We start from the raw sequence: 26,811 nt of genomic DNA on the forward strand, positions 1-26,811 counted from the left end.
AACTTCTTTAGTTGCTCTATACCAGTGATGGTGAACCTTTTTGAGACCAAGTGCCCAAATTGCAACCCCAAACCCACTTAATTATTGCAAAGTGCCAACACGGCAATTTAACCTGAATACTGAGGTCTTAGTTAAGAAAAAAAATGGTTGGCTCTGAGGTGTGCGCTACTCGGGAGTAAGCTTGGTGGCTTTGCTTTGAAGCAACCATGCAACTCTTCCAATGGGTGAATCACGACCCTAGGAGGGGTTTACTCAGAAGCAAGTCCCATTGCCAGCAACCGATCTTACTCCTAGGTAAAGGATCACGCTTTAGTTCTTCGCGTGAAAATCAGTGGGGTTTAAGGTTACCTTACCTACACTGCTTCCCCAAAACTAGGTCTTAGGTTTAATGCTAATAATAAAGCCCTGTGGACCAGGCCAGCCTAGATGTGTGTGTGTGGGGGGGGGGGGGACTCTGTTTGCACATGCCCACAGAGAGGGCTCTGAGTGCCACCTCTGGCACCCGTGCCATAGGTTCGCCACCACTGCTCTATACCTTCTTTCTTGCCCCAGCAATGCCACCTACCAGCTTCCATTCTCAGAAATAAACTGGGTGCTCCAGTGGATGTCTAAAAGAAGCTACTGTTGAGCATGGCCCACAACACCTGCTTGTTAAACCACTCTGTTGGTCTGGATTTCCTTTAGTTCTTTCCAACGCCCAGCCATTCTGTTCTGAAAAAATCAATTCCCTATAAGTACATTCACAAATCCTTCTATTTCCCTGCTTCCCTATCAGTTGGGTAACAATACTGTCTCATTTCCTCACTTCTTCCTCGATAGCATTCAAGAGAAGAAAACATGCGAGATCACAGGGATTTATACAGGCACATGCAGCAGCCTTTTCATATTTGTTTGAAAGTAATATATACATTCAATCTACAGCTCTCTTTCCCACAGAGCTATTTGTTATCTGAATAAGTAGATGTGAGAGGCTAAGACGTTTCCATTAGAAGTGCATTTGTTGTGTAAGATTTACCTTGCTGCGCAGGCTTTTATCACTTTCCCTGCTTTCAATGATTTGGGACCTCATCCTGTATGATTGCTCAGTGCGACTGACCTCACTAGGCAACAGTTTATCTTCACATAGCTCCTGTGACTGCAACCCCACAGTCTGGAGTACTAGGTCTTATAACCTATACATCAGGGGACTGCTTCAGTGATAAGAGGCTGCCGATGGAGCTCTACCATGTGGCGGTTGGGCTTGCCACAGTTAAACACATCATATACCTGTGATGGCGAACCTATGGCACGGGTGCCCAAGGCGGCACTCAGAGCCCACTCTGTGGGCACTCATACCATCATCCCCGCCGCCCAGCCAGAGGCAGCTGCCAGCAGACGCATTAGGAATCACGCTGCACAGGTTGGCCATGCACAAGGCGCTTTGCTGGCTGGGGCTGAGCTTCAGGAAGGTCCTCTTGAGTCAACCTGATTTGCTGCAAGTACCATCTACCGCCCCCCACAAGTACCCCTCTCCCCCACAAAGCTTGGGAGACTGGAGGCTGGCACGCTTTTCTTGGCATGTAACTTTTGGGACCAAGCTAAAACTTTGGGGGTAGGATTAAAAAGCAGCAGTCCGGGTGAGGGGCTTCCATTGGGAGGAGTGTGTCTGCCAAGAGCAGGGCAGGCGCAGTGGTGGGATTCAGGCGCTCGCCCCAATTGGAGCGAACTGTTTGTTAAGGGGCCCCCTCTCCTGGGAGAGAGAGTGATGGGGTTTTTAGTACTTGGGAGTCCAGGGCGGGGAGGAGAGATCTTGCAAGGTCCCTAGGCTCGTGACGCCAATCCCGTTCCCACAGGATCAAAGCAAAAGTACAAAAGACAAAAGGCATTTCACACCGATAAAAATAATTGAGCTAAACCAGGCCCCAGCCAACTGGCAGGAAAGGGAGCATCCCTTACTGCCCTGAGCATCCTTTCCCCACCCCCCTTGTCAGAATTAGGGCCGTTCTGACAGAGGCAAATGTGGGACAGAGAGGTCCATTTCAAGGTATTCTCCATGTTTTTATTTTTCTGTTCCTGTTGCATTTTTGTGGGAAGTCAAGTGCTGTGATGACATGTGAAGAAAAACCGCAGATCAGATGGATGCTCCACTAATTTAGCTTTCCTGAAGTTATCCCACCCCTCGTTCAGCATTCTTGCTTAGGATTGCCTTCCTTGACTGCCTTTTTACTTCTATTTTTTTTTTTGGGGGGGGGGGTTATTGGGTTTTGGAAATCCCTCTCCCCCCGCACCCTTTTCCCGCCAAGCCCCCCAGTGTGATAATAGTGTAATTATTTCAGGAAGATTATTAGCATTAAGCCTCAGACCGAGTTTTGGGGAAGCAGTGTAGGTAACCCTGTTAAGCGCTGTTAAACCACACTGATGTTCATAGGAAGAACTAAAGTGCAATCCTTTACCTGGGAGTAAGCTCGGTTGCTGGCAATGGGGTTTGCTTCTGAGTAAGCCCTCCTAGGGTCATGATTCACCCATTTGAAGCGTTGCACGATTGCTTCAAAGCAAAGCCACTGACTATCACCAAGCTTACTCCAGTGTAACGCACACCTTGGAGCCAACCGTTTTTTCTAAACTAAAACCTCAGTATTCAGGTTAAATTGCCCTGTTGGAACTTTGTGATAAATAAGAGAGTTTTGGGTTGCAGTTTGGGCACTCGGTCTCGAAAAGGTTCGCCATCACTGTCATATACCATTCTCTCCCATATTAAGTGCGCAAAGCAAAAAAAGGACAGCCCTACATCTCTAGCAGATGCATGGCCCATACCTGTGTGCTGAGAGCACTTTCTGGCACTCTTCTGCTCTTTATTTCTGTTTTGAAAGGCAGGTTCCCCCCCCCCCCCCGCCCCCAGGAGTACCATCAAGGAAAATAGGTGAGTGTCTTAAATTTGTGTACCAACCACAGCAATGTTTAATATTTTTTTGTGTGTATATAAAGTTCATTTTCATCTTAGATCCAGGATTGTCAACTTTCCGGTAAAAATGGTATCTCTGCCCTTCTTATTTTTGTTGATGTATTTAGAAAATCTATGGCCTGCCTTTCAATACCACACTTCTGAAGATAGAAATAAAATCAAAATGCACTAAAAAGGATAAAACTATCCTGAGAAGATACATGTGTATGTGTGTGTGTGAGGAGGGGGGAGGTGAAGAGCAACCAAAAAAATTAAATAGACATATTAACTAAAATCTGGCTTCATTATTGGAGGGCCACCACCAGGAAAATCTTCTGCACGGTGGCCACCAACCAAACATTACACAGATCAGAAGAGTATCAGGGCTGGTTCTTATGGTGGGAGGTAATACCCCCTCCTCAAGCATCCCAGAGCCTGACCATAATTAGTTTTATAAGGAAGCACCAATAGAAAAATGCTAAACAGTGGAGCTCATGTATAATTTGACATTATTATGCTTGGACTCAATAAGGATAAGAAGTGGGTAGATCAGAAACATATTGTTCTCCCTTCTGATTTATGCAAACTATCTATTTTACTTCGCTGACTGGGAATGATGCACACCCATTCTCATTCTCCTTTGTGCTCTGAAAAGGAACGTGGCACTCCTGCACCTTGGAATACTGGACCTTCTGGGCTCCCCTTGTAATAACTGCTCCCTCTCCTCTGTGTTGCACAGTGGTAAGCGGCAGAACTGCATAGAATCATAGAATAGAATTATAGAGTTGGAAGAGACCACAAGGACCATCAAGTCCAACCCCCTACCATGCAGGAATATGCAATCAAAGCATTCTTGACAGATGGCCATCCAGCCTCTGTTTAAAACCTCCAACACACTCCGAGACAGTGTATTTCACTGTCCAACAGCTCTTATTGTCAAGAAGTTCTTCATAACATTTAAGTGGAATCCGGGGGGGAGCAAAGTGAAACTGCGCCAGGGAGCTCGTGCGCACCCCACGCCCCTGCAGCAGCAGGGCCTACCCCCCACGTCCTGTTGGCACTATGCCACTGGCAAAATCTCTTTTCCTGCAGTAAAATTTCTGATCATGTTCTGATCTTGAACCTAATGGAAGTCAGTTTCATGTAGTTTCAGTTTCAAAGCTAACTCAGCCTTCTATCCTTCAAAAGTTAGTAAAACGAGTATTCAGCTTGCGAGATAGATAGACCAGGGGTAGGGAACCTGCGGCTCTCCAGATGTTCAGGAACTACAATTCCCATCAGCCCCTACCAGCATGGCCAATTGGCCATGCTGACAGAGGCTGATGGGAATTGTAGTTCCTGAACATCTGGAGAGCCGCAGGTTCCCTACCCCTGAGATAGACAGACAGATAGACAGATTTGTATGTGTGGTGTGGGTGCATGTGCATGCACGTGCAGGCATGCATATCTGCCACTCCATGCATCTGAAAAAGACTGGGGCTCCAGTTCATCAAGGTATTTTGAATGGTGGGTGTTTTAGGTTCACGGTGGCTATAATATATATATTATACTATACCACATACTAAAACAGCTCACACCAGTCCCGTTGAAACTTCTCAACTTTCCAGGCCAGCCTAACAGAGAACCTGTTACAGCTGTCATGTTGAGAGGTTATTAGGGCTCACACAACACACTGAGAACAGCTGAGTACAATAGGCACCTTGAGATAGCACTAAACTGGAAGTTGAGTGAAAAGTACCTCATGGATGATGTACAAATTACCTTGGGGGATCCATACTTGCCTCCATCTGGAAATTACTCGAGTATTTCGTTTCTGGATTTTGTTCCTCAGTACAGAGTTACTAACTTGTCTCCACTGTTCTCCACAATATCTATACCATGCATTACAAGGAACACCGCTTTCTTCAGCCTCACTGCTTGAAAAAACAACTGGAAATTCTGACCTAAATGTAAATTTGCTTGTGACTGTGTCTCTTGGCTACCCCTGGAAGTAGAAGTAGGCAATGCAATATGCCCTGTCCAGTAGTATGCACGTCCCTGTTGCACACTGCAAACACAAAAAATAATAGCACAGAAACAAAGAAGTACGACGAGTGACAAGGGACAACGCACAAATGAAACACACAGAAATTGAACTACAAATCCTAATAATATTGACTGAAAGAAAAGTGGGAAAGACTTTGACTGCTTTAGTTGTATGAGCAGAGAGGCAATTACAGCTTGTTAAGGGGATGGCTGCCATGTTCTGTGATCTCAGAAATATGTCCCAAAATGTAGAAAAAGACAATTATAATCCGTGTCAGTGATTGTAAGAGTGAAAACAGACGGTGCAATTTATTCCAGACTAATTCTCGTGGAATAAAAACTGCTTCTCTGCAAAATGCAGTCCTACTTTCCAGGGTGCACTAAAAGCTAACAATCTTCCCTCCCAGTTTTCTTAGTATCATGACAATTTTTCACCTAAACAATCTCAGAAATCTTCATGAGACACTGCAAAGCCATTTTATTTGCCAGAGCTTTTAATGAGGAATAAACTGCAGGCAGTTGTAGTAAAGTGGGGGTGGGGGGTAAATCTGGAGTTTTGTCCCATTGGTTTTTGTAATGTTTCACCTCTGACTTGTAAGTTGACTTGAGCTGCAAGAGAAAGAGGGATGTAAGTACTTTAACGAATTAATAAATAGCAACACAGGAAGAAAAAAGGGCAGAAATTCTGTAGCATTTAGAAGCTGAACTAGCTTTTAATTAACAAAACTTGAAAGGCTAAGCAACCTCTTTGTTAGTCACTGAGGGCAAACCAGACCAGATGTTTAAAAGGAGGCTTGGGTGGGGGAGGATAGGAAGCTGTAGGTTAGGGCGGGAGTAGAAGGGCCTGGGCTTCCTCACGGGGGCGTGGGGGGAGGAAGGGGCTTCCTTGAGGAGGTGGGGGGTGATCCCAAGAGGGTTTGCTGTGGGTGGGGAGGGGGGCAACAGGACTTTTAGAATCCTGGAGCTGCAGTGACAAGGCCCCACTGCCCCAGGGCGGGAGTGTGGCCGTGTGGGGACGACTTTCTGCACACACACACACAGCCTGTGTGACTGAACGGCAGCCACCTGAGGCATTTGTCCCCAGGCCGCCCAGTACAAGCTCCACCTCTGCCTGTTCGCCAACACTTGGTTGCCCTCCCCAATGGGGTGTGGCACAGCTAAGGGCATGTGGAGCCCAGGGCTTGCCCCGAGCACCATCTTCACAAACTAAACCTCTGTTCCTAAGAATTCCAATTTGTTCCATTGAGGGAAACATAAATGAAATAACCCAGCAACCTGTATGCTTCCATCCAACAGGATAACCAGTGTGTGTGTGTGTTTTGGGGGGGGGGGGGGAGGAAACTGAAGTCACAAACATGGTGAAGGGGATAGGATTAATTGCCCTCTGCCCAAATATTGGAGCCCTGACCAAAATCAGCGCCCTTTCTCATGCAGCTGTTATTGACCAATTTACCAGATGCTTGGGAGAGCCATTCATGGATCTCCCAGAGTCTCATCTACTTGTGTTACAAGATGTTACTAAATGTTATCTCTTCACAGAGTTCTGTATCATGTTAATGGCCTCCAATGAAGAGTTCTGTATTATACAAAAGCCACTTGATTCCCACTTTCAGAACAAGGCAGCTCCGTTTAACAATGTCACACCTTACCCAAGGCAGAATTAGCAAGGCTGGTCTCAGAGGACTGGTCTGTGATAGTAAATAGTTCTATTTATATTTACAATAGCCTGAAGGCTTTGCTTTTATAAAAGGTACTGGATGATATTGGAAAATACAGCAAGAGTTGTGCAGTGATTAGAGTGTTGGGCTAGATTTGGAAGACCCAGGTTTGAATCTCCACTCTGATAGGGAAACTGGATGGGTGACCTTGGACCAGTCACATACTCTGAGTCTAACCTACTTCACATGGTTGTGAGGAAAAAATGGAGACAAGCAGAACAATGTTAAGCTGCTTTCAGGGTCCTTATTGGGGAGAAAAGTGGGGTATAAGTGAAGCAAATAAATACTTCTCACCTAAGGCTCCTTCCACAATACACAACAAAAGAAGTCGTGCAGCAACTGATCTTGTGTTTCACAGCACACCTAGGGCAAATCACCTGAGAACTCAGCAACATCTTGTCCGCTGAATGTCAGAGGCCAGCACGGACCTGCTCTTTGGCTGGCGAAGGCAACTGAATGATTGCATGGACATTTAGTTACAGTTGCTAATTGCAACGTTATAGATGGATCTGCCAAAGTGCTCCCGTCACATCCTTTTTCGCAAGAGACCTGCCTTGGGAGCTCTCAGTGGAACACTTAAACTGACAGTGCTTTTTATGTTCTGGGTGAGTGAACATCAGCACAGGATTTCTTCTGCAGTTTCTGAACAAGGCAGGATTGTTATACAGTGTGAGCTGTGAGAAAGGAAGTAGCAGGAGAAACCATGCTGTATGTGGAATTCCCTGTACCTTAGTTACCGTGGCACAATGTCATTCAGAGAAGCTTTGCAAGGAGTGCCTTAGCTATAAAAAGAATCACGATTTTTCCAGTTACAATGGAGTTCCTCTTGTGACAGAGAAGCTTCCCCTGGAAGGTAGCATCTAAATGGGAAGACTCTGAACCAGAAGACATGGAACCACGATGAAACCTACCACATAATCTGTAATAAAACCCAGCCTAGTCACAGTGATCAATCCAGTGGTCATCTCTAGATTGGACTGCTGAAACTTGCTCTAGAAAGGACTGCCCTCGAGGCAGCTCTGGAAACTCCAGAAGGGACAAAATGCCTGACTCCATGGCATACTGAAATCAAGCCAGTGTTTCACCAGCTGCATTGGCTCCAGGCGAAGTATGGGATCAGGTTTAAGGTTTTGGTGTTAACCTTTAAGCCCTGATGAACCATTGTATCTGTGGAACTGTTGTACTTGTGAAACAGCCTCTCCCCATACATTCCCCAAAAGCTTTGTGCTCAAGCAATTATAATCTGCTGGTCATCCCTAGCCCTAAAACAGTTCAGCTGTCCAATCCAGTCTGGTGGGACACTCTGTCAAGTGAAACCAGGGCCCTGCAATTTTGCAGGGCCTGTGAAACAGAAATGTTCTCCCAGACCCAAGGCTCAGGACAGCAAGAGTTTCCCATCAAGCTGGTCTCCCATCCCCCTCTCCCTTTCCCCTCCCCAATAGGTTTTATTGATGCGGGAGGGTATTGGCTGTGGTTGCTACACTCAAGTTTAAGGTGACATGGTTTTTTGGGACTGTGGAAATTCATGGAAGGGAGGTTGTATGATGATGTCCATGATGGGCAACTTCCTCATTGTAAGCTGCCCTGGGCCTTTTGAGGAAGGGTAGCCTAGATGACAACTGAGAAACAAACAAATAGTAAAAGGGAATGGGGGTGGAAGTGTGCAGAGAATCTTTTAAAACTTAAAACCTATTGTGAGACGGGACAGCCACGCAACTTCATCCACCAAAGTTGCAGGGTTGAATCTCACATCAAACTGTATATATTTGCAGCTGCCAGGTGACTCCGCTCTAGACCTGTTCACACAAATTATAACGAACACACATACAATCCACATACAGTATGCCCTTGATTTGCTTCATATATGTGCTAAGTAATCCTCATGTTACATTCAACTAATGTATAACTGAACATGTAATTTAAACCACGGGTACTGAAGCTGACCACACATTGTCCCTCTCTTACAAACAGGTGCAGACTTGTACATGCAGATTGCACGTGGGGTCACTGTAACACATGAACAGGGCTTCTGTCAGTACTAGTGGGTAATCATTGGTGAGATGTGAAAAGAACCCCGTTATGCTCTTAAATAACAAGCCTCTCAGAGAACTGAATACAATCAGCCAGCCACAGAAGCCCTGATGGACCCAAGTCGTCCTAAAAATATTTTAGGGAATCAAAAGGAATATCAGCTCTTCCTGGACTACAACTTAAGAGACCCAGTTTATCTGCACACTGTCACCTCATTCCTTTTGACATAGGTTATTATATCCTCTCCTTCTGCCATTGGAAAAATCCTCAGATAGGAAACAAGCACATCAGGGGGAATAGTTCTACAACCCAGATCTCTGCCTGCTGTGCTCACCTATTATTTCCAGTGAGTTTTTAAGTACCCAGAGGCTGTTAAAAGAATATTCCCCAGCCACAATTTGAAGTGATACAGTCAATTCTATCTTCATAGTATTTTACTCCCACCCATATTCTGCTGTTTGTAAATTAGGGCCTCAGTTTGCTAGGACTTCAAAGTATTAAACAAACACACAAACCTTTAATGGCATAAACAGAGTAGTAACTTCAAAGTACCTTCAGGTTGCAAACAGAACCCAGAACAGAAAGACTTCCTACTGTGTTCCAGTGTGTTGTGCAACTCTGCTACAGGGGTTTTACCCCATACCTTCACAGTTATGAGGATTACATGAGGGAAAGAGCACTATATATACTATTCTGAGTTCCCTGGAAGAATTAAAATATACCAAATGGTTGATTAGTAGATGTACAAAGGAAAAATGGAAACCTGATGGTAGGCAATACCTTGCGTGGAAATCAATTGCAGAGAAACTCTCTACACAAGACTAAGATGCTTTTCTCCCATGGACTCTCGGTTCCAAAAAAACCTGACCTAAGTTCTAGACTGGCCTATGTTCTAGACTAAGTTCTCCAAGCAAACTGCAGGTTTCAGACCTAGTCAGTCCCCAAGCTCCCATGTAATAAACATGGACATACTTTCTATTCTTCATGTCAATCATGCTCAAGGTAAAAATCAGCCCACAGAACCAGTGTGGTGCAGCAGTTACAGTGTCATATTAGGTCTGAGAGAGCCAGGTTCAAATTCCCACAGAATCTTGCTGGTTGACCTTGGGCCCCTCACGCACACTCAACTTAGCAATACTTCACAAACATGATGAGATGGAGGTGCTGAGAATGACTGAAGATTCCTTGGGTCCCTGCTGGGCAGAAAGGCAGGATATAAATGAACAACTAGATACGAGTCCAGTAGCACCTTAGAAACCAACAAGATCTTCAAGGTATGAGCTTTCAAGAGTCAAAGCTCCTGTAGTCAAATATAAATGAAGTAACTTACTAAATAATAGATATGGGTTTCAGCCACTGGCCACCAGGGAAAACATGAATCTGTTCTTCCTCTCTGTAGAAATCCCTCTAGGAAAATCTGCCTTTCAAATATTATGAGATCCAGCTATAGAAAATGGTTCAGTCCAGCACAAAGACTGTAGAGGAACCTTTAGCTGTTTGCAGCATTAGAATCACAGGGATATAGTTGCTGAATGCATTGCAAACAGCACTGCAGCCTGGAACTGACCAGTTCAAACGGTAGCATTGAGGAAATCAGTCTGATGCAGGAGAAAATAAACTCAGAATTCAGTCCTATGATCTACAAGTGCTCTTCTTTTGTGAAACTTTCCCTCTGGTTCTTTTGTGTTGCCAAATGTAAATGGTTCTTTCTGGACTGGGAAAAAAATCTTGACCTTACCCAGTCCCTCAACAGATTAGCAAGTTCACAAGCTCAGATGTGGCAAATTTGTTACCCAAGTGTCTTCCAACAGTGTGATCTTATACACATTTACTTAGAAGTCCTAATGATCAATGGGATTTATTCCCATAGAAATCTACATGAGATTATAGCCTTGATGTTTTGGGTCTCCCCTCCTGTTAAATCCTGCTACCTGTATGAAAATGATCTCTTATGCCTTTGAAATCTAAATATTTAATTGATTCCAGGACACCTGGGAAAGAAGATCTGGGATTGGTTGGAAGTGATGTCACCAGACTCTCACCCTTGCCTTTGCTGTATTTTATGAAAGGGGAAATTGGCCCGTTTTTTAAAAATCTGTGACTGGGTTGGAATGTCATTGACCAAATACATCCCTGCTGTGTTCATAGACTCACACAGAAGCCATCTTAGCTAAGCTCAAACACTTCATTCCCATTTTAACTTGGGAACTAAATATTCTGCAGAAGGTAATCCAATCTGTATTTGTGTCCTAGCAAGCTTTATGCAAAAGTTTTTAATATTTTTAGCTAGTTTCTACATTTCTGACATTTTTGCCTTGAGTGATCACAATGTGCCTTAAGCCGAAAAACACTGCCAGATTTTGAAGTGTTTGGTTCCTCCAGGGGGTTGGTCTGAGGAGTTCGAAAGTCTTGGTGGCCAATAAGATAAAGTTCTAACAGTTTAGTTGGCTTGGTGTTGCCTGCTTGTATTTTCTAGACAAAGTAGCATAGTGGTTAGGTATCAGCCTAGCAAGGAAGGTTAAAATTCAAATGCAAAACCAGCCATAAAAGTCACCAGGCAACTTTGGGCCAGCCATTCCCTCTCAATCTAAGCTACCTCACAGGGGTGTTAGGAGGTTAACATAAAGGGAAACTCCCTGGGACAGATTTAATCCTTTCCCTTGTGTGAACACCTGGCTGTGCTAAAAGCAAATCAGCTGGGCAGGTTACAGAGTTTGAGGGGAGAACAGAGAGAATCAGCCAGTTCTCCTCACCGGGTGGGTCTGTTCGGATTTGTTAAACCAGGGAGGAAAACGGAGGGGGAAGAGGCTCCTCTGTGGTCTCACCCGGGGGCAGAGCGACAAGGCGGAGCTAAGGACTTACCTTCCTTGGGAGAATGAGAGTACAGCAGCCAGAAGAAAAGGAGACAGCAAAGTATAGCGCTGATCCCGGTAGTCAGCTCTCTCCACCCGGCCAGCATCCTTCTCCCCAGCCCGGCCTGCAGCTGGGCCAAAGAAGGCGGTCCCCCCCTCCAGCTCTTCTCTCGATCTAACTACCAGGGGGCCGCCGGCTCGGCACGGAGGGGCTGCAGCTGCCACCGGAACCCAGCCGCATTCCCTTCAGAGCAGAGGAGGAGGAGGGTGCTGGGCGGCGGCAGCATCAGGGGCCCGGGAGGGAGGAGGTGCCCCTCCAGCCAGGGACCGGCGCTGCGACTTCGGCGGCCACCGCCAACTCCTTCAGCCGGATCCGGTGCTTTCCATCCCAAAGAGCCGCAGGAGACCAGAAGCCTCGTCTCTCCCAGGAGTCCGGGCCGGGGGAGGGGATGTCCTCTTTTTACAGACTAACCAAAACTCCCGCCTTCCTCGGCGTCGACGTCTTGCAGGAGAAAAGAAGGGGGGGGGGGTTCCCCAACTCGAATTGCACCAGTTAATTTCTTTCCGAAATTTCTTTCCCCGCCCCTTGCTTCCTTCCTTCCTTCGGTGCCCGCAGAAGAAGTCCCCTCCGTGCGCGCTCGGGCTCCGGGCCGGGGCAGTTCAGCAGCAGCAGCAGCAGCAGCCGGGCCCTGCCTGGGCCGGTGGACGCGGCGTGGCTGCGACGCTCCCCTCGCCGAGGACCCACCCAGCAGCAGCAGCAGCAGCAGCAGCGCGGCTCTCCGCTGCCGCCCGCTCGGCCGGCCTGCCCTGGCTCATGATCGTGGGCTGCGGGAGGGCGGGGGTCCGGCTCGCACCTGGGGGAGAGAGTCGCGCGTGATCTCTCGAGCACCCCCTCCCCGCCGCTCGGTGCGTGCGTCGCCCCCCTCCCTCTTTGGCGTGTGGCGGGTGGAGGCTGGGCCGGCACCGGGGCGGGCGGGCTGGCTACCTGTGGCTGGCGCTTGGCCACGATCCCACCGGCGGGGGTGGGACTTGGATCCGGTTGCTCTGCAGCCGCGGGGAAGTTTCAGTGCCTGGCGAGAGCCGGTCTGGCAAGCGCGGCGGCAGCAACAGCAGCAGCAGCTCTCCTCCTCCTCCTCGGCTCAAGTCGGCCTCCCCCGGGATTTCCCGCTCTCCGCAGCGGGAGGGGACGGCGGGTCCTCCTAGCCCTAAACGGAGTCGAGAGGCGGCGGCCCTTCCTTCGTAATCTCGCTCGGCGCTGCAGAAGAGCAGCTGGGTGAGCAGCGCCGCCGGCCAGGCAGGACCCGGGGGGGGGGGGGGGGGGGTGGGGGGTCGAAGGCGGCCCTCCTGCTCTGCACCTCCCCGCGGGGGCTGGCGAGCCTAGCTCGAATCGCTCCCGCGCGGCTTCTGCAGCGTCTGACCCCTGGGCTGGTGCTGCGTCCTCCTCCTGGTGCTGGAGAAAAGATGCGGGGAAAGTTTCTGTCTCCGCTGCACCGCCGAGAGGCGCCCGCCTCTCCCTCGGCTGCTGCCGGCCGCCCTCTCAGACGGAGACCACCTGCTGGGAAGTCTCCCGCCGCTTAACCCCTTCCGCGCTGCACGCTCAGGAGCTGCCGGCCTGCCTGCCTGCCCACCTGATCCGCTCAGAGCCTCCCCCGCCTGCTGCCGCATCCCCCCACCCCCGCCCGTTTGCCGGAAGACAGTCCTGCTGGCGGCGGGATGCGTGTTCGCCCTCCCCTCGGCAGAGGTGAGAGCCGCAGGGCATGGGTGGGCCGAGCAGGCAATGCAGCAGCCTGGGCGCCTCGTCCAGCGGCAGGGAGCAGCAGCCTGCCTTGCAGCCTTAAGCTCCCGATCGGCTCGGCACGCCGCACCGGAGAAAGAGCTGCCCGGGATGCCCCGCTGATCGCCCCCCACCCACCCACCCACGGCCCCAGGACGGCCATTCCCCGTGGGCGCTGCGAGGGCTTCCTCGGGGGCTGCTGCGGCAGGCGGCGCCACGGAAGATGCGCAGAGCCTGAAACAGCACGCGGAGCTGAGCCTGGTAGCGCTGAGCGGTGCCTGCTCTCTCTGCCCGGGGACCCCGGATTCACAGGCCAGCCCCGTGGGGCCTTGCTGTGAAAAAGGAGGGCTAGAGTTGGATCCTCCAGAAGCTATCCCTTGGCCCATTCCGAGGGTCACTACCTCTTGCTTTAACTACCCTCATCTGGGTTGCAGCTGTGATCTGGCTTCTGCAGTGTTCTTGACTTTGGAGGGAACCCAAACATATCAGTCTGAAGGGTCCAGGCCATCTGAATGCTGGACTGGGTCTGATCCCACAGAATGCTGGACTGGGTCTGATCCCGCAAGCAGTTCTTCAGCTCTCATAATGGGTTGGGTCCTAGATGTTCCAGCTCAAGCAGGATGGGAAGGGTTTAATACCAAGCTGTGGATACATTACACTAAAGGGAGAGGGGATATAACTTGTGCAAATTGGCAGATTTGCTGTCTCATACAGTTTATTCTCCTTCAGCTTGTACCTGAGCAGAGAGAGGGTGGACGTTCCCCAGCTTCTAGTTTTCACCAGCTGTTGCCCACACATTTTCAAGCATGTATTTGTTAGACTTTTAAAAACTTTTAAGAAGAAAACAGTATCAAAGTGTTGACTTCCATGCCTCGTCCAGTTTTCTCCATAGTTTACTGGTAGACTCACGGAGGAGACATGGCACTGTTTATTAACCCAGGGTATGGTTGGAAGGCTCATGAGATGCCACCCATTCTCTGCAGCCGGACAGCCCTTGGCCTCCTTGGCTTCCATGATGGAAGAAGGAGAACTATACATGTCATCAATGATTACTTTGGGTCACCACTGCTAATGGGGATGGAATCCTTCACAGCCCCGTAGTCCCTGTCATACATGGCCTCTGACATTAGACTTGCATGTCAGTGCTCCATAGCTCTTTCACGTGTACCAGGTACCCCTTTTGGGTCTCTGCTGGCTGAAAATCTCTAAAGACTTGTGCAAAAGACTCCATTCCCTTCATTCAAATGCAGCAAAAGGAGCCTCTCCCTCTCCATTGGCGGCTCCCACTGTAATGAAAAGCCCATGCATTCTCTCTCTTTTGATTTGGGGGAAATCAATACATGTGTTCCACCACAGCAGTACCTGTGACTGGTTTGTTAACTATAAGAGACCCTGAATGAATAGAGCTCGGGCGGGTAATTTACCATCAGATCTGTGGGGATAAAGGGAAACCAATATAAATAGTAAGTAATAAAACTGTTTACTGACACTGGGCGTTCTTTAAATGAGATTTGTATGCAGGGGAGTACACCTCAGATAAGCTCTTCGGCTTACCATTATTGACTCTCTTGTCCAGTGGAGCTGGGGCTATTATTAGCACCAGAAAGCTGGGAAAGTCTGTCTTCATAAAGCACCTGATAATATTAATAAGGAAGGCAACCACATCGGAGTTGAAAAGGAGCTGGAGCGCAGGTCAGCATTATTAGTCCTGCTTAGAGAGTAATTGTTGAAGGCTGTCAGGGCACACATTCTTTTCAAGGGGCAATGCACCAAGAGCCATTAGAGTGCTACTGATTTTTCGTCAGCCACTAAGGATGTCCAGAACTTCACAGGGCTGGGCCCACAGCACCAGCACAGCTCTCATGAAGACGCTCCAGGGTATCATGTCTGTTTATGCAGTGTGATACCAGCCACATCTGCATCAAGAGATAACTTGCTTACATCCCAGACTAATATTTGGAGGAGGCAAATGGCAACAATCATTAACAACATGTCTATCAGTATGGGGTAGGGAGTGGAGGAGATCTTGTATAATGCAAGGGTCACTGAGGGATAGAGGGAACTTTGAATATTGCTCAAAGATGTTTTCCATGTGCTTACCCACACACATGTATACATATCAAGGGATTCCTTTCAGTGAGGACCAATCTACACAGTGATAGGGGGACTTTTTACTCCCACTGCTGACCAAGGCGGCCTCCAATCTGCCTAAATAATGTTGTGTTGTGGTTAAGAGTGGCAGACTCTAATCAAACCTGATTCTCCACTCTTTCACATGAGCAGCAGACTCTAATCTGGTGAATCATAGAATAACAGAGTTGGAAGAGACCCCAAGAGCCATCAAGTGCAACCCCCTGCAATGCAGGAACACACAACCAAAGCACTCCTGACATATGCTGATCCAGCCTCTGCTTAAAAACCTCCAAAGAAGGAGACTCCACCACTCTCCAAAGCAGTGAATTCTACTGTCAAACAGCCCTGACAGTCAGGAAGTTCTTCCTAATGTTTAGGTGGAATCTCTTTTCCTGCACCTTGAATCCATTACTCCGTGTCCTAATCTCTGAGGCAGCAGAAAACAAGAACATAAGAACTAGCCTGCTGGATCAGACCAGAGTCCATCTAGTCCAGCACTCTGCTACTCACAGTGGCCCACAGGGTACCTTTGGGAGCTCACGTGCAGGATGTGAAAGCAGTGACCTGCTGCTGCTGCTGCTCCTGAGCACCTGGTCTGCTAAGGCATTTGAAATCTGAGATCAAGGAGGATCAAGATTGGTAGCCATAGGTCGACTTCTCCTCCATAAATCTGTCCAAGCCCTTTTTAAAGCTATGCAGCTTGCTCTCTCTTCGACATGGCATCCCTTCAAATATTTAAACATAGCTATCATGTTCTCCCTTAACCTTCGCTTCTCCAGACTAAACATCCCCATCTTCCTAAGTCTCTCTTTGTAGGGCATGGACTCCAGACCTTTTACAATGTTGGTTGCCCTCCTCTGGACACGTTCCAGCTTGTCAGTATCCTTGAATTGTGGTGCCCAGAACTGTACATAATATTCCAGGTGAGGTCTAACCAATGCAGAACAAAAATCTGGATTTGTTTCCCTGCTCCTCCACATGAAGCCTGCTGGCTGACCTTGGGCTTGTCACAGTTCTTCCAAGCTCTCTCAGCCCCATGTACCTCACAGGGTGTCTCTTGTGGGGAGAGGAAGGGAAGGAGTTTGTAAGCAGTTTTGAGACTCCTTACAGTTGAGAAAAGCAGGGTATAAATCCAAACAATTCTTCTAGTTCCATCTCTGAACTAATATTGGATTGCTGCAAATGGGTAGGCACATGCTACATGAAAAAATGTACTACATGTGCTATTTTTTATAACATTGCTTGCAGAGATGGATAATGTTTAAAATATTGTAGGGAACTGAGCTTATTGAGGGATCTTGACTGATTTCTTAGAGTCATACAATGAAGGAGTTTAGATGAAAGTAAGATTTTCTGGATGCTTCCACCTTGATTTCTGTCTCTTCCTGAGAAATCCTTTTCTGCACCTTTCATTCTGTGAGAAACTGCTGGGACATGTCCCTCCAGCTGGAGGAAAATAAATTATGTTAGGCTCCAAACACAGTGGGCACTGGGGGCAGGGAATTGGTGGCATAGAAGTGCTTACCAGGCTACTGAAAGTTACTAATGAGATCCTAATTAAAGTCAATAGGGACAAATTAAAAGTGGGAAGAAATTAGGGCAGAAGAGGCACAAGGGGAAATGAATGAACCCTGCCCAAGGAACTGATGTAGGAGAGATCAAAGAAGAAAGAAATCCCATTTTTTTCCTACTGCTTTGAGCTGTTTTTCTCCAAGGGAACCTCATTCTTCCACTCCTCTCCTTCACAATTCAGAAGTATTCTAAAGCTGGTGCAGAAGGGTTTAGCTTTATGGACTGCTGTTATTAGCATCTCCAGCAATAGCTTCTTTCTGACAAACCTGTTGCCTGACCTTAGTCCCTCAACCCTGACATTAGCACACAAAACTGCAGTGCTTCACAATTATGTAGGAAGCTGCAGATAATGTAAGTGAGGAGCTGGTTTTCCAGCCAATGCATATGAGTGAAATAGAAGACTTCAGAGTTTCTTCTTCAAATAGGAATGAAAAACAGAAACACTCATTCTGTTTCCTAATCAAAAACTGTAGCAACAACAAAAAAGAAGATTAAGGGGAAAGGTGGGAAAAGGTGAGGGAGGGAGTGCCTTGGGGACAGAACTAGGTAGACACTAGGATCCAAGCGGAGCATTCTAGAACAAAGCATTCCACTTTCATCTTTTGGTGGAAAAGTGTATATCAAATGATTGTGCTGTTTCCTATTACTGCTTGTATACATTGGAGAGTTACCTAGGAATGCCACACACTTCTTGTATTTCATTGCCTTTTGATGACACTACATTTGCATGTAAGGGCATATAACAGACGAATATACAGATCATGTATTTATGAAGTGTTCCACAATAAATCTGTTAATTTTTAGGATGTTCAATACTTTGGATATCTGTCTGGAGTTAATAAAAATCTGTACTTCTTTGCCGTTGATACTGTCATTGTTCATGTAAATTACATTCTCAATTTAAAGAAAAAGTGTATAGATTGTGTATCTAATCATATCTATCCTATCAACACTTAGAACTGAAAATATATTATCTGACTTCTAGAATACCCTGCATTGTTTGTTCTGAAACAATATCTGTCCCTTTTTTATGCTTCTGTGACATTCCAGTTTAGTTGTATAATTCTTTTCCCACCAAGCTGCTTCTTCTTTGTTTAAGCTTCCAGTCACTCAGTGCTTAAAAAAGGAGGCATTTCTGTAGCGTCATATTGACTGAGATGGACGGGGCTCTCATAAGCAGAATCAATGGACAGTGAAAGCTGTAACTCTGTTTAGGATTGTCCTGCTAGGTGCCACTCTAGACAGATTTACCAAGGGAAAGCTCTGCTCAACTTACTCCAGGAATAACCTTTTCGGAAGCATGTTAAATCAGAATGACATTATGAAAATGGATTAAAGGTGCCAGTGCTAGGTCAAGTCTCTCTGTCAGTAACTTGTGGTACAACATAACTCATATTCTGATGTTCTACAGCAGGGGTCCCCAACGTGGCATCTGTGGTCGCCATGAAGCCCACCAACTCCTGGCACCCATCAAGTGTTTTTAGGAAGTGGGTGGGGCCAGGTGGGGCTCAGCAGCTGACAGTCAGTGTTATTTTTATTCTCTTTCCCAGTGTATTTTTTAAATTACTTGTCCCTCCCTTACTTCTGCACTAGGCTTTCTCTATTTGTGTGTCCCTGCCTCCTGCAGAAGCCATTTTATGTTTGTGTCCACCATCCTGTATTACTGTTGAACCCACAAGCTCAAAAAGGTTTGAGATCGTTGTTTGACTGTGAACTTCCCTGCTAGCATCATTATGGCAAGTGGGACCATAAAGAAGTTAGGATATGATGTAAGGTGAAACATATACTATTTTAGCATTTTTTGAAAATCCCGGATTGAGGGAAACATCACAGACCCATTCGAAGTTCTTGCCCCAACCAGGATATTTCCCGCCATGAAAATAGCAGGACCCATTCGAAATTCTTTCCTTTCATCAACCTGTATATTTGTACTGTACGAAATTGACCTATGACTTGAGGGCACTTTACACACACTCACAGGGTATCTTATTGCTGTATAAAGATGGACAGTTGCAGCTAAAGGAGTAGATGATCAGGTAAGGAAGTGTAAATACTGCACAAATTTGAACTGCAGTACTCTGTTGTATACATAACCCCAGAATAATTATAGAGTACCATCACATTCCCTTAATAAACCAAATGAATTAAGTCTCAAACAAGTGATGAAGGCTGGGTTGCTGTTTGCTTGTGTTTGCTTATTTAGAAAACTGTAATGTTTTAATGGATTTTTAACAGCAATGAGTGGTGTTTGTGGGCATGAATTGATGAGCTATATAAACTGTTATGGGCAGTTTTCAGCCCATATTAAAAAGAATTCTTTTGCCTACTGGGATGTTCAATAATTCTTTGTTGCTACCTTTAAGAAGAGCACTCAAAAGAGATAAATTGTACAAAGTACCAGGAACCATCTGGGGGAGATTTCATGCTACATTTTCAACTAGTGGCTGTTTTAATGTAGTGGCTCCTAACCTCCTCATCAAGAGTACCTCTCATAGAGCAAAGAGTACTCATTTGAAGAGCGTGCAAATTTCAGAGACAGATGATAGGCAGGTCTCGTACAGATGCCAGGTGCATGGAGGCAACCCAGTTCCCAGGAAAAATGGTGCAGTGCAGTGACCTGATGACTAGCATGGTACTTGTTGCCTCTGTCCAGTGTGCTGCAGATTACTGAATTATCTACGGATTTCAAAGGGGATTTTATTTGCATGATTGTGCAACCACCGGGTCTAAGCACATTTTGCCATTTGCAGAGTGCCCCAAATGACATGCCTCTCGCAGTGCTGCAACCTCCCAACTCCACAATATATAGAAAATGCCTCACTCTGGACTTTTGTCAGGTTAATGGTCCTGATCACAGAACTTGGGAAGTTAAATCCATCCTTTCTGTTTATGGGATGAGTAAAGAAGCTGAAAAAACTTGAAAAAACAGTTGTTAAAAGTGACACTGAAAGTGCCTCGGGCTTCATTCAATCTCCTTTATGTTTCCAGTGGGACCAGCTTTTGACACTTATATATACACAGCTGGCTTCCTGCAGAAAGCCGCTGTCCACTCTTCCCTGAAGAAGCATGGTTTGTACACAGACAGCCTCCTAGAGATGGCTGTATTTGTCATGATGGCTCTTTACCTTAGTTTTCCTATTTGTCTGCAAGCTCTGCTTAAAGAAACAAAAAAAGTTGTAAGAAGTTTTCCAGGCAGGCGGCCTGTTTCGTGAATATCCAGAGGAACTAATTGCTGGGGGTACAACAGAAGTAGTGCCGTTCTGCTTTTCATTGCTCAGACTGCTTGCAACACTTTTGATGTTGTAAACAAATCTCTTCGCATCTCACAGAGCACACTGGTAGGAAACCCAGGATGTAACTTTTTCTATAAAGATTGCAGACAAGGCAAGGGGCGGGGTCTACACCCTTTATTGGTGCACTTTGGAACACCCATCTCCATTACCCCAGTCAGAAGTGCCATCTCAGTACTAACAAAAGTAAAACTCCATTATTTTTACTTTCCAAATCCTTGCTCATAATGAATAACACACAGGACCCTTCCCCACATGCAGAATAATGCACTTTCAATCCATTTTCACAATTGTTTGCAAGTGGATTTTGCTATTCCACACGGTAAAATCCAGCTGCAAAGTGCACTGAAAGTGCATTATTCTGCATGTGCGGAAGGGGCCACAAGCAAAGGTACCGATTCTCTCTTCATGCTAATGCTGTAGCTGTAGGTCTTTTCTGTGCCTTTCATTACAGACCCAGGAACATGTCTTCTGTTGAATTAGAATTGTCAAGAGATTTTGGCATTGGCTGGCAGCTCAACAGACCTGTAGATTTTCTTACTTCAGTATTAAAATTGTTTAATGTAACTAAATGGTCTGTGTTATCACCAACTGCAGTTGCTGTACTTCTCTGTATACACTGTTCAGTTTTGTGTAGAGTGTCACTCACAAGGCCTTTCATCCCAGTGTTCTCAATTTTCTTCTCTCTGTGTGTAGAACTCTTGCTGACCAAGGATTCACTTCACTGCATTTGATGAAGAGGACTCAAGCGCACAGAAGCCTATCCTTCAATAAATGTGTTCATCTTAAAGGCATTTCTTTTGTTTCTGCTGTGACAGACTAGCCCAGCTATTCTAGTGGAGGACGTTCATAGTAATCAGACTATGGCTCAACCAAACTGCTTTTTTTTACCAGTCAGGTCACCTTTTCTTCCATCCTTTTCTTCCTGCCATGCAACCACTCATCTTCTCATTCAATCCATCAGTTTTTATTTGGCTAAAAATTTTAGAAGTCTGTTATATATGTTTCTTCTAGTTAACAGCCAAAAGCTGGATGAAGGAAGCATGAATATTTGGCATGTCCAGTGGGCCCATTCATAAGTTGCATGACGTCAGCAGCTCCCAGCTTGCCTGCACAAGACAGTGCCCTGACCCTTCTATTAGGGTAGGTGCAGCCTGGAGTTCTCCCAGAATTACAGCATATCTCCAAACTACAGAAATCAGTTCCCCAGGAAATGGCAGCTTTGGAGGCACTGCATCCCTGTTAAGCTCCCTTCCCTCCCCAAATGTTGCCTTTCCTACCCCCAAATCTCCAGGAATTTCACATGCAGTTGGCAACCCTATCTTTTGAGCTGACTCACGTAGGAACAGATTCCTCAGAGGATGACCAGGTCAACAGAGAAACCACCCTGGGGAGAGAGCAGAAGGCTCACTGGACAGCCAACAACTCTGGACCCCCTGCAGACCCAAAGCCCCTGGCTAGAGACTACAGTAGAAGCCATGCTCCAAACAGGAGTGCCCTTCTGTTGTTTAAATCTCATGCTAGCAGGTTCTCAGTAAAAAAAAAAAGTACTATACAGATCTGTTGTGAGGATAGAGGGCACAAGCGTTGTAAATATACCTGATTAGGCATACATTATTAATAAAGCAATGTGCACTACTGCCCCCTGCTGCAAGCTATTAGAACTTCTCTGCAGATAGCCCCAGGACAACATAGCTGCTGCCCCTACCAAAAGATCACAGCTCAGCATCAGACGCTTGTAAGGTAAGAGGGAGATGCTCAGCGCATCTTCTCTGGGCCCAAAAGTACTGAGTGACAGGGCAGTGGTGATTACCAAGTGTTTGTAGACATTATTAGAATTCTACATGAGATGTTTCATTTTGTTGCACAAGCACCAAAAAAAAAATGCAAAGGAAGAGTGTTGTCCCAACATAAGGACTTTGTGTGGACACTTCCAACCATCTTCTTCATAACCTTTTTATCTGGGAGCTACAGCAATCCTAAAGGAGATTTTCTTTTATTTATAAATATTTATAACTCACCTTATACAAGGGTCTCTAGGCTGCTTACACAGGTTAAAAACAATACAAACCACAGATAGAAACATCAAAAATAAGATATAACAATTAAAATAACAATAAAATAAATTAACAATTAAAATAACCCCTACCCCCACCCCTTAGACCAGCAACGGTAGAGGGGGTTTCCAGGAGGCTAGCCAAATGCCTGCACAAAGAGGAAGGTCTTCGCCATCACCTAAACACATAAATAGAAGGTACGTGGTGAATCTTTAGGGGAAGACTATTCCAGAGTGTGGGGGAAATCACAGAGAAAGCTCTCAGGATCATAAGATGAGCATGTCAAAATGGAAAATGAAGTGTACAGCTATGCTACTCTGCTGTACGAGGAACAAGGATCTAACCTGGTAGTTCCAAAGATTTAAGAGTACTTAGGTATTTTGAAGAGGGAGTGGTGAATTCTGCCAATCTTCTCTCACACTTGAGACTATTGCCCCCACCTCCCGAAACTTTGTTCCTTGAGGTCAGCAGACCGTCAGGAACAGCAAATTTAAGTGCCCTTTAGTCTTTAGAATGTCAATGCTTTTTTGGACTGCAGCCCAGTTTCTCAGATGCATGATGTTAATTTCAACTGGTATAAGACATATAAATGTGCACATGTGCGCGCGGACACACACATGCACACAAAAAGTAACAATGGGAAAAATTGTGAATTCTAGAACTAAAAGGTTGTGAATTCAAAGTGTCTATCACAGGGGTAGGGAACCTGCGGCTCTCCAGATGTTCAGGAACTACAATTCCCATCAGCCTCTGTCAGCATGGCCAATTGGCCATGCTGGTAGGGGCTGATGGGAATTGTAGTTCCTGAACATCTGGAGAGCCGCAGGTTCCCTACCCCTGGTCTATCACATTTCTATGCAAAGCCAAAGCTGCCGCCTCTAAACTCAAAGAATGGATAGTCTTGCTTCATTCTTGGCAGGTGAGAAAAACACAATGAAGTGAGGAGCTGTGCATAGGTGATAGAAGAATCCTTGGCAAGGTGTCTCAGACAGTCTCTGCTATTTCACTACCTATTGCTACAGGGACCCATGTTTTTTGATCTTAGAAGCACCATAGCACCGTTTTTACACCTAATTTATTTTATAGTGTATTAAACAGGAATCCTACACTTAACAAGGTTAAACAGTATCAGTATCATGCTATATAAATGTACTAAGTGTATTAAACAGTGCCCAAAGGAATATGTGTAGTTTTTGTAAAAACAACAACAAAAAGTTAATAAAGACAATCAATAATGTAATCAAGTTAATGCAGAAAAATGAACACACAAACAGCACGAATAAAAACAGACACATAAGGAGTTCCACTCTTAATACAGAAAAATGCTAAAACCAATTAGTATTATGATTAACTCCTCTTAATTAGTTAAAGTTAGGTCAGTCCAGGAGCATGAGGTAATTTTTTTTTTCCTATTCAAAAAGAACTGGCCAAAGATCTCATTTCCTGCTACTCACCTATTTCTGCCGTATCTATTTCCTAACAGAAGGAGAGAATTTAAAAGCAATGATCGCAGGAGACCACGCTGCTTTCATTCTTCCCCAGAAGTTCTACATTCACTCTCTGCAGGCAGATGTAAAGATAAGGGGGGAGGCAAAAACATTCTCTTCTTTTTCAAATCTGGCTGATACATTAATTGTTTATTTAAGGCTGGCAGTCTCCCAGTACAATTAAGTTTCTAATAGATCAACAATTACAGTCATGCGTTGAGGGGAAGGATTAAACTGATCCCTGTTAACCCAGTGGCTCTGATCAGCAACAGGGGCCAACATTGTGGCTGCTTTGCTGTTAATGACATGAAAGTGCCTCTGACTGAAATGCCTTTGTAGTGAGCAGCAGTGCTGGAAGGAGCGTTGCTGTTTCACTAGTTCTAATCCATCCTGCAGAAGAATCTCAGTTCCCAGCACTATGAGCAGGATAGCATCAGCACTTTTTAGGTTCAGGCCTAAACTATGGAAGTAGCCAATTTCATTCCAGCACCCATTAATGGAGGCCTTGGACCCTGGATTGGATTGACTCTTATTGTAGGAAGAAATGTGTGTTCTGAACTTAGCTACTCAAAGTCTGATCAGAACATGCTCTGTTTATTAACCTTGGAAATGTAACTAATCTGAGGCCCCTTCCGCACGGGCCAATAAACATGGGCTAACCACGGTATAAAACCCATGTTGGGAAGGAACTTCACATGGATCTTGCCCCTAACGTCTGCATTTCCCCCCCCCGCCCCCCAACCTGGGTTTTTCAAGAGTCATTTTAATGCAGATTGCAGCCATGGCCAAGTGAACAGCTGCTTCGGGGAGCATGTTACTTGGACCCACTTCCCTTTTTTTCCCAGTCCCCACCTCTCTGCTGCATAGCTAGAGGGGCACAGGGATGGCAGCACAGCTGTGGAGGTCCATGCCTGCTTAGCTTCGTAGCTATGCAGCGGAGGGAGGTGAGTTTTTTTTTTAAGTGCCTCCGTGCGAAGGCGTGGCAGCAACCCACATTGCCTCCGCAGGGTCCGTTCGCTGCCTGCATGGAGGCATGCAAACACCCTGATGGCAATGCGGGTTGCTTAATCCTGACTGCAACCCACTGTACTTTGCCCGTGCAGAAGGGGCCTGAGTGAAAGTACTTCTGACTTTTGGTAATGCTCCAAACAGGCCACTTTAGTATGATTTTCAGTGACAGCATTTCTCTGCCCATTACATTTCCCCGGAGTGCTGAAGGAGACAGAGTGGCTCAACAGATGGGTTCCTATCAAGGATTTGGCTTAGCCATGTTTGGACCAAATGGGGTAATCCCAACTGACACTGCTGTGCATTTCTCCCAATTATTGCACTGACTCAGGGGCATTCTGAAAGTAATGTGTCCATTATTCTGCTATCTGGGATTGTGCAGATTGCAGACAGATAGGGGGAGATCATCAAGTTATGTTCATTCAGCAGTGGGCACTCCACTGGCCCGCAGGCAGAAGGATCAGGAGAGATCAAATCATATCTCTATGTGAAAGATATTCAGTGGCTGAGATCTGCTGGATATCTTATTTTGTTATAGGTAAACAAGCATACATATTCCAGCAATTCATTAAAAAAAAGGTGTGACATCACTTCTGGATGACAGCTGCCCTCCCATGTAGGCAAAACTAGTCTCCAACTTTGTTGAGTCGGTGAGCTCTTCTGAAAAATTGGGAGGAGGTAGTGGGAACTGTAACAAAAATGTTGCCAAAGGGATCACAGGTAACCACACAATGCAGGGCCCTGCACTAATCACAAAAAGTTGGCAGAATCCACATGAAACATCCTCCTATTATGAAAGCATCTGTGTACAAATTATGCCTTCTGGGTTCTTTATAAGCACTTCCTGGATAGATCCAGCAGCAATGGGAGGCAGGATTGGTTTTGCTTTCAGGAAGGAAATGGGTACCAAGAAACATATCTGGAGGTACCATGGCATCAGTGCGTAACATAAATGTAAATAAAAATAAATTAAAAAGAGTAAAAGTTAAAGCCAGTATATACAAAAAATGTGCAAAAATCAGATCAGTCAAACATCATTCATAATAAACCAGTTCAGCCCTCAGGATGACGGCCCATCTTTCAAAAAGGGCTTCTTCTGAATAGCTTTTCATAACTTCAAGAACAAGGTGGGGTCTTCTGGACAGGATGAGGAAGGATATTGGCTAAGAGTATAAAACTAAATAAATTGCTCTGCACATCTTCACAATCCCCAGTCACTATTATAACTAATCATTTCTACGCTTAACAGCGGAGTCCCAGTTCTGTGACTGCACCCCATGCCCCATTTAAAAATATAAAACATGAGTTACGCTAAGGCAAAGCTCTCGCTAAGGTGCCTTGCCTGGATTCAATTTAATCCACAGGTAGGGGATTGCATGATTGAATGTTCCTCCAAACAACAACAACAATTGTTCCACAGAGAAAAGATAAATTGGTAAGAAAAGCCTAGGTTAGAATCCTTTCCCCTAACAATCAATTTTCTGAGTGGAGGGAATTGTACATGAAGGAGCGAGCCTTCAGGTATGGCTGGGCCATTTCACTTGCAGGAAAAAGTTCCTGGTGGGTCTCTGCCCTGGAGGAACACATGCAGCCAGAAGAAAACAGAACCAAGATCCAGTAGCTGTGCCAGAGCTGCAGGGGGCACTTAGCTCAGACACATCCAGAAGTATCAATGATGTGTCCTGACTCATTCATTATTTCTAGAAATGCTCAATAACCTGCCAGGTTGGCCTATGCCTGCCCTCCAATGGATAGCAGGAACCTACCAGTAGTAGAATCGATCTCATCTACTGTGAAGGTGCAAGAGTCTTTGAAAGGCAAGTAATGAATTTTTTTACTACTGCCAGGTTTTTAAATTCTACCAGATTTCTCCGTTGTCACAATAATTGGTGGCTTATAAAATTCTTGTTTTTACAAATCCCAATTTTATATCTTTGTTTACAA

General features: G+C 45.9%; 1 protein-coding gene across 1 annotated transcript in view; it reads right to left on the reverse strand.

Moving 5' to 3' along the window:
• The window catches only part of LOC125433586 (chemokine-like protein TAFA-5), a 34,747-nt gene extending 21,556 nt beyond the window's left edge, over window positions 1-13,191 (reverse strand). Inside the window, exon 1 of the mRNA XM_048498217.1 lies at window positions 11,557-13,191. Coding sequence (XP_048354174.1) covers window positions 11,557-11,653 — 97 coding nt within the window. The 5' untranslated portion in view covers window positions 11,654-13,191. The remainder of the gene's footprint in view (window positions 1-11,556) is intronic.
• Between the last annotated feature and the right edge of the window lie 13,620 nt (window positions 13,192-26,811).

Source organism: Sphaerodactylus townsendi, linkage group LG05 (assembly GCF_021028975.2).
Source record: "Sphaerodactylus townsendi isolate TG3544 linkage group LG05, MPM_Stown_v2.3, whole genome shotgun sequence".
NCBI classification, from domain to species: Eukaryota; Metazoa; Chordata; class Lepidosauria; order Squamata; family Sphaerodactylidae; genus Sphaerodactylus; species Sphaerodactylus townsendi.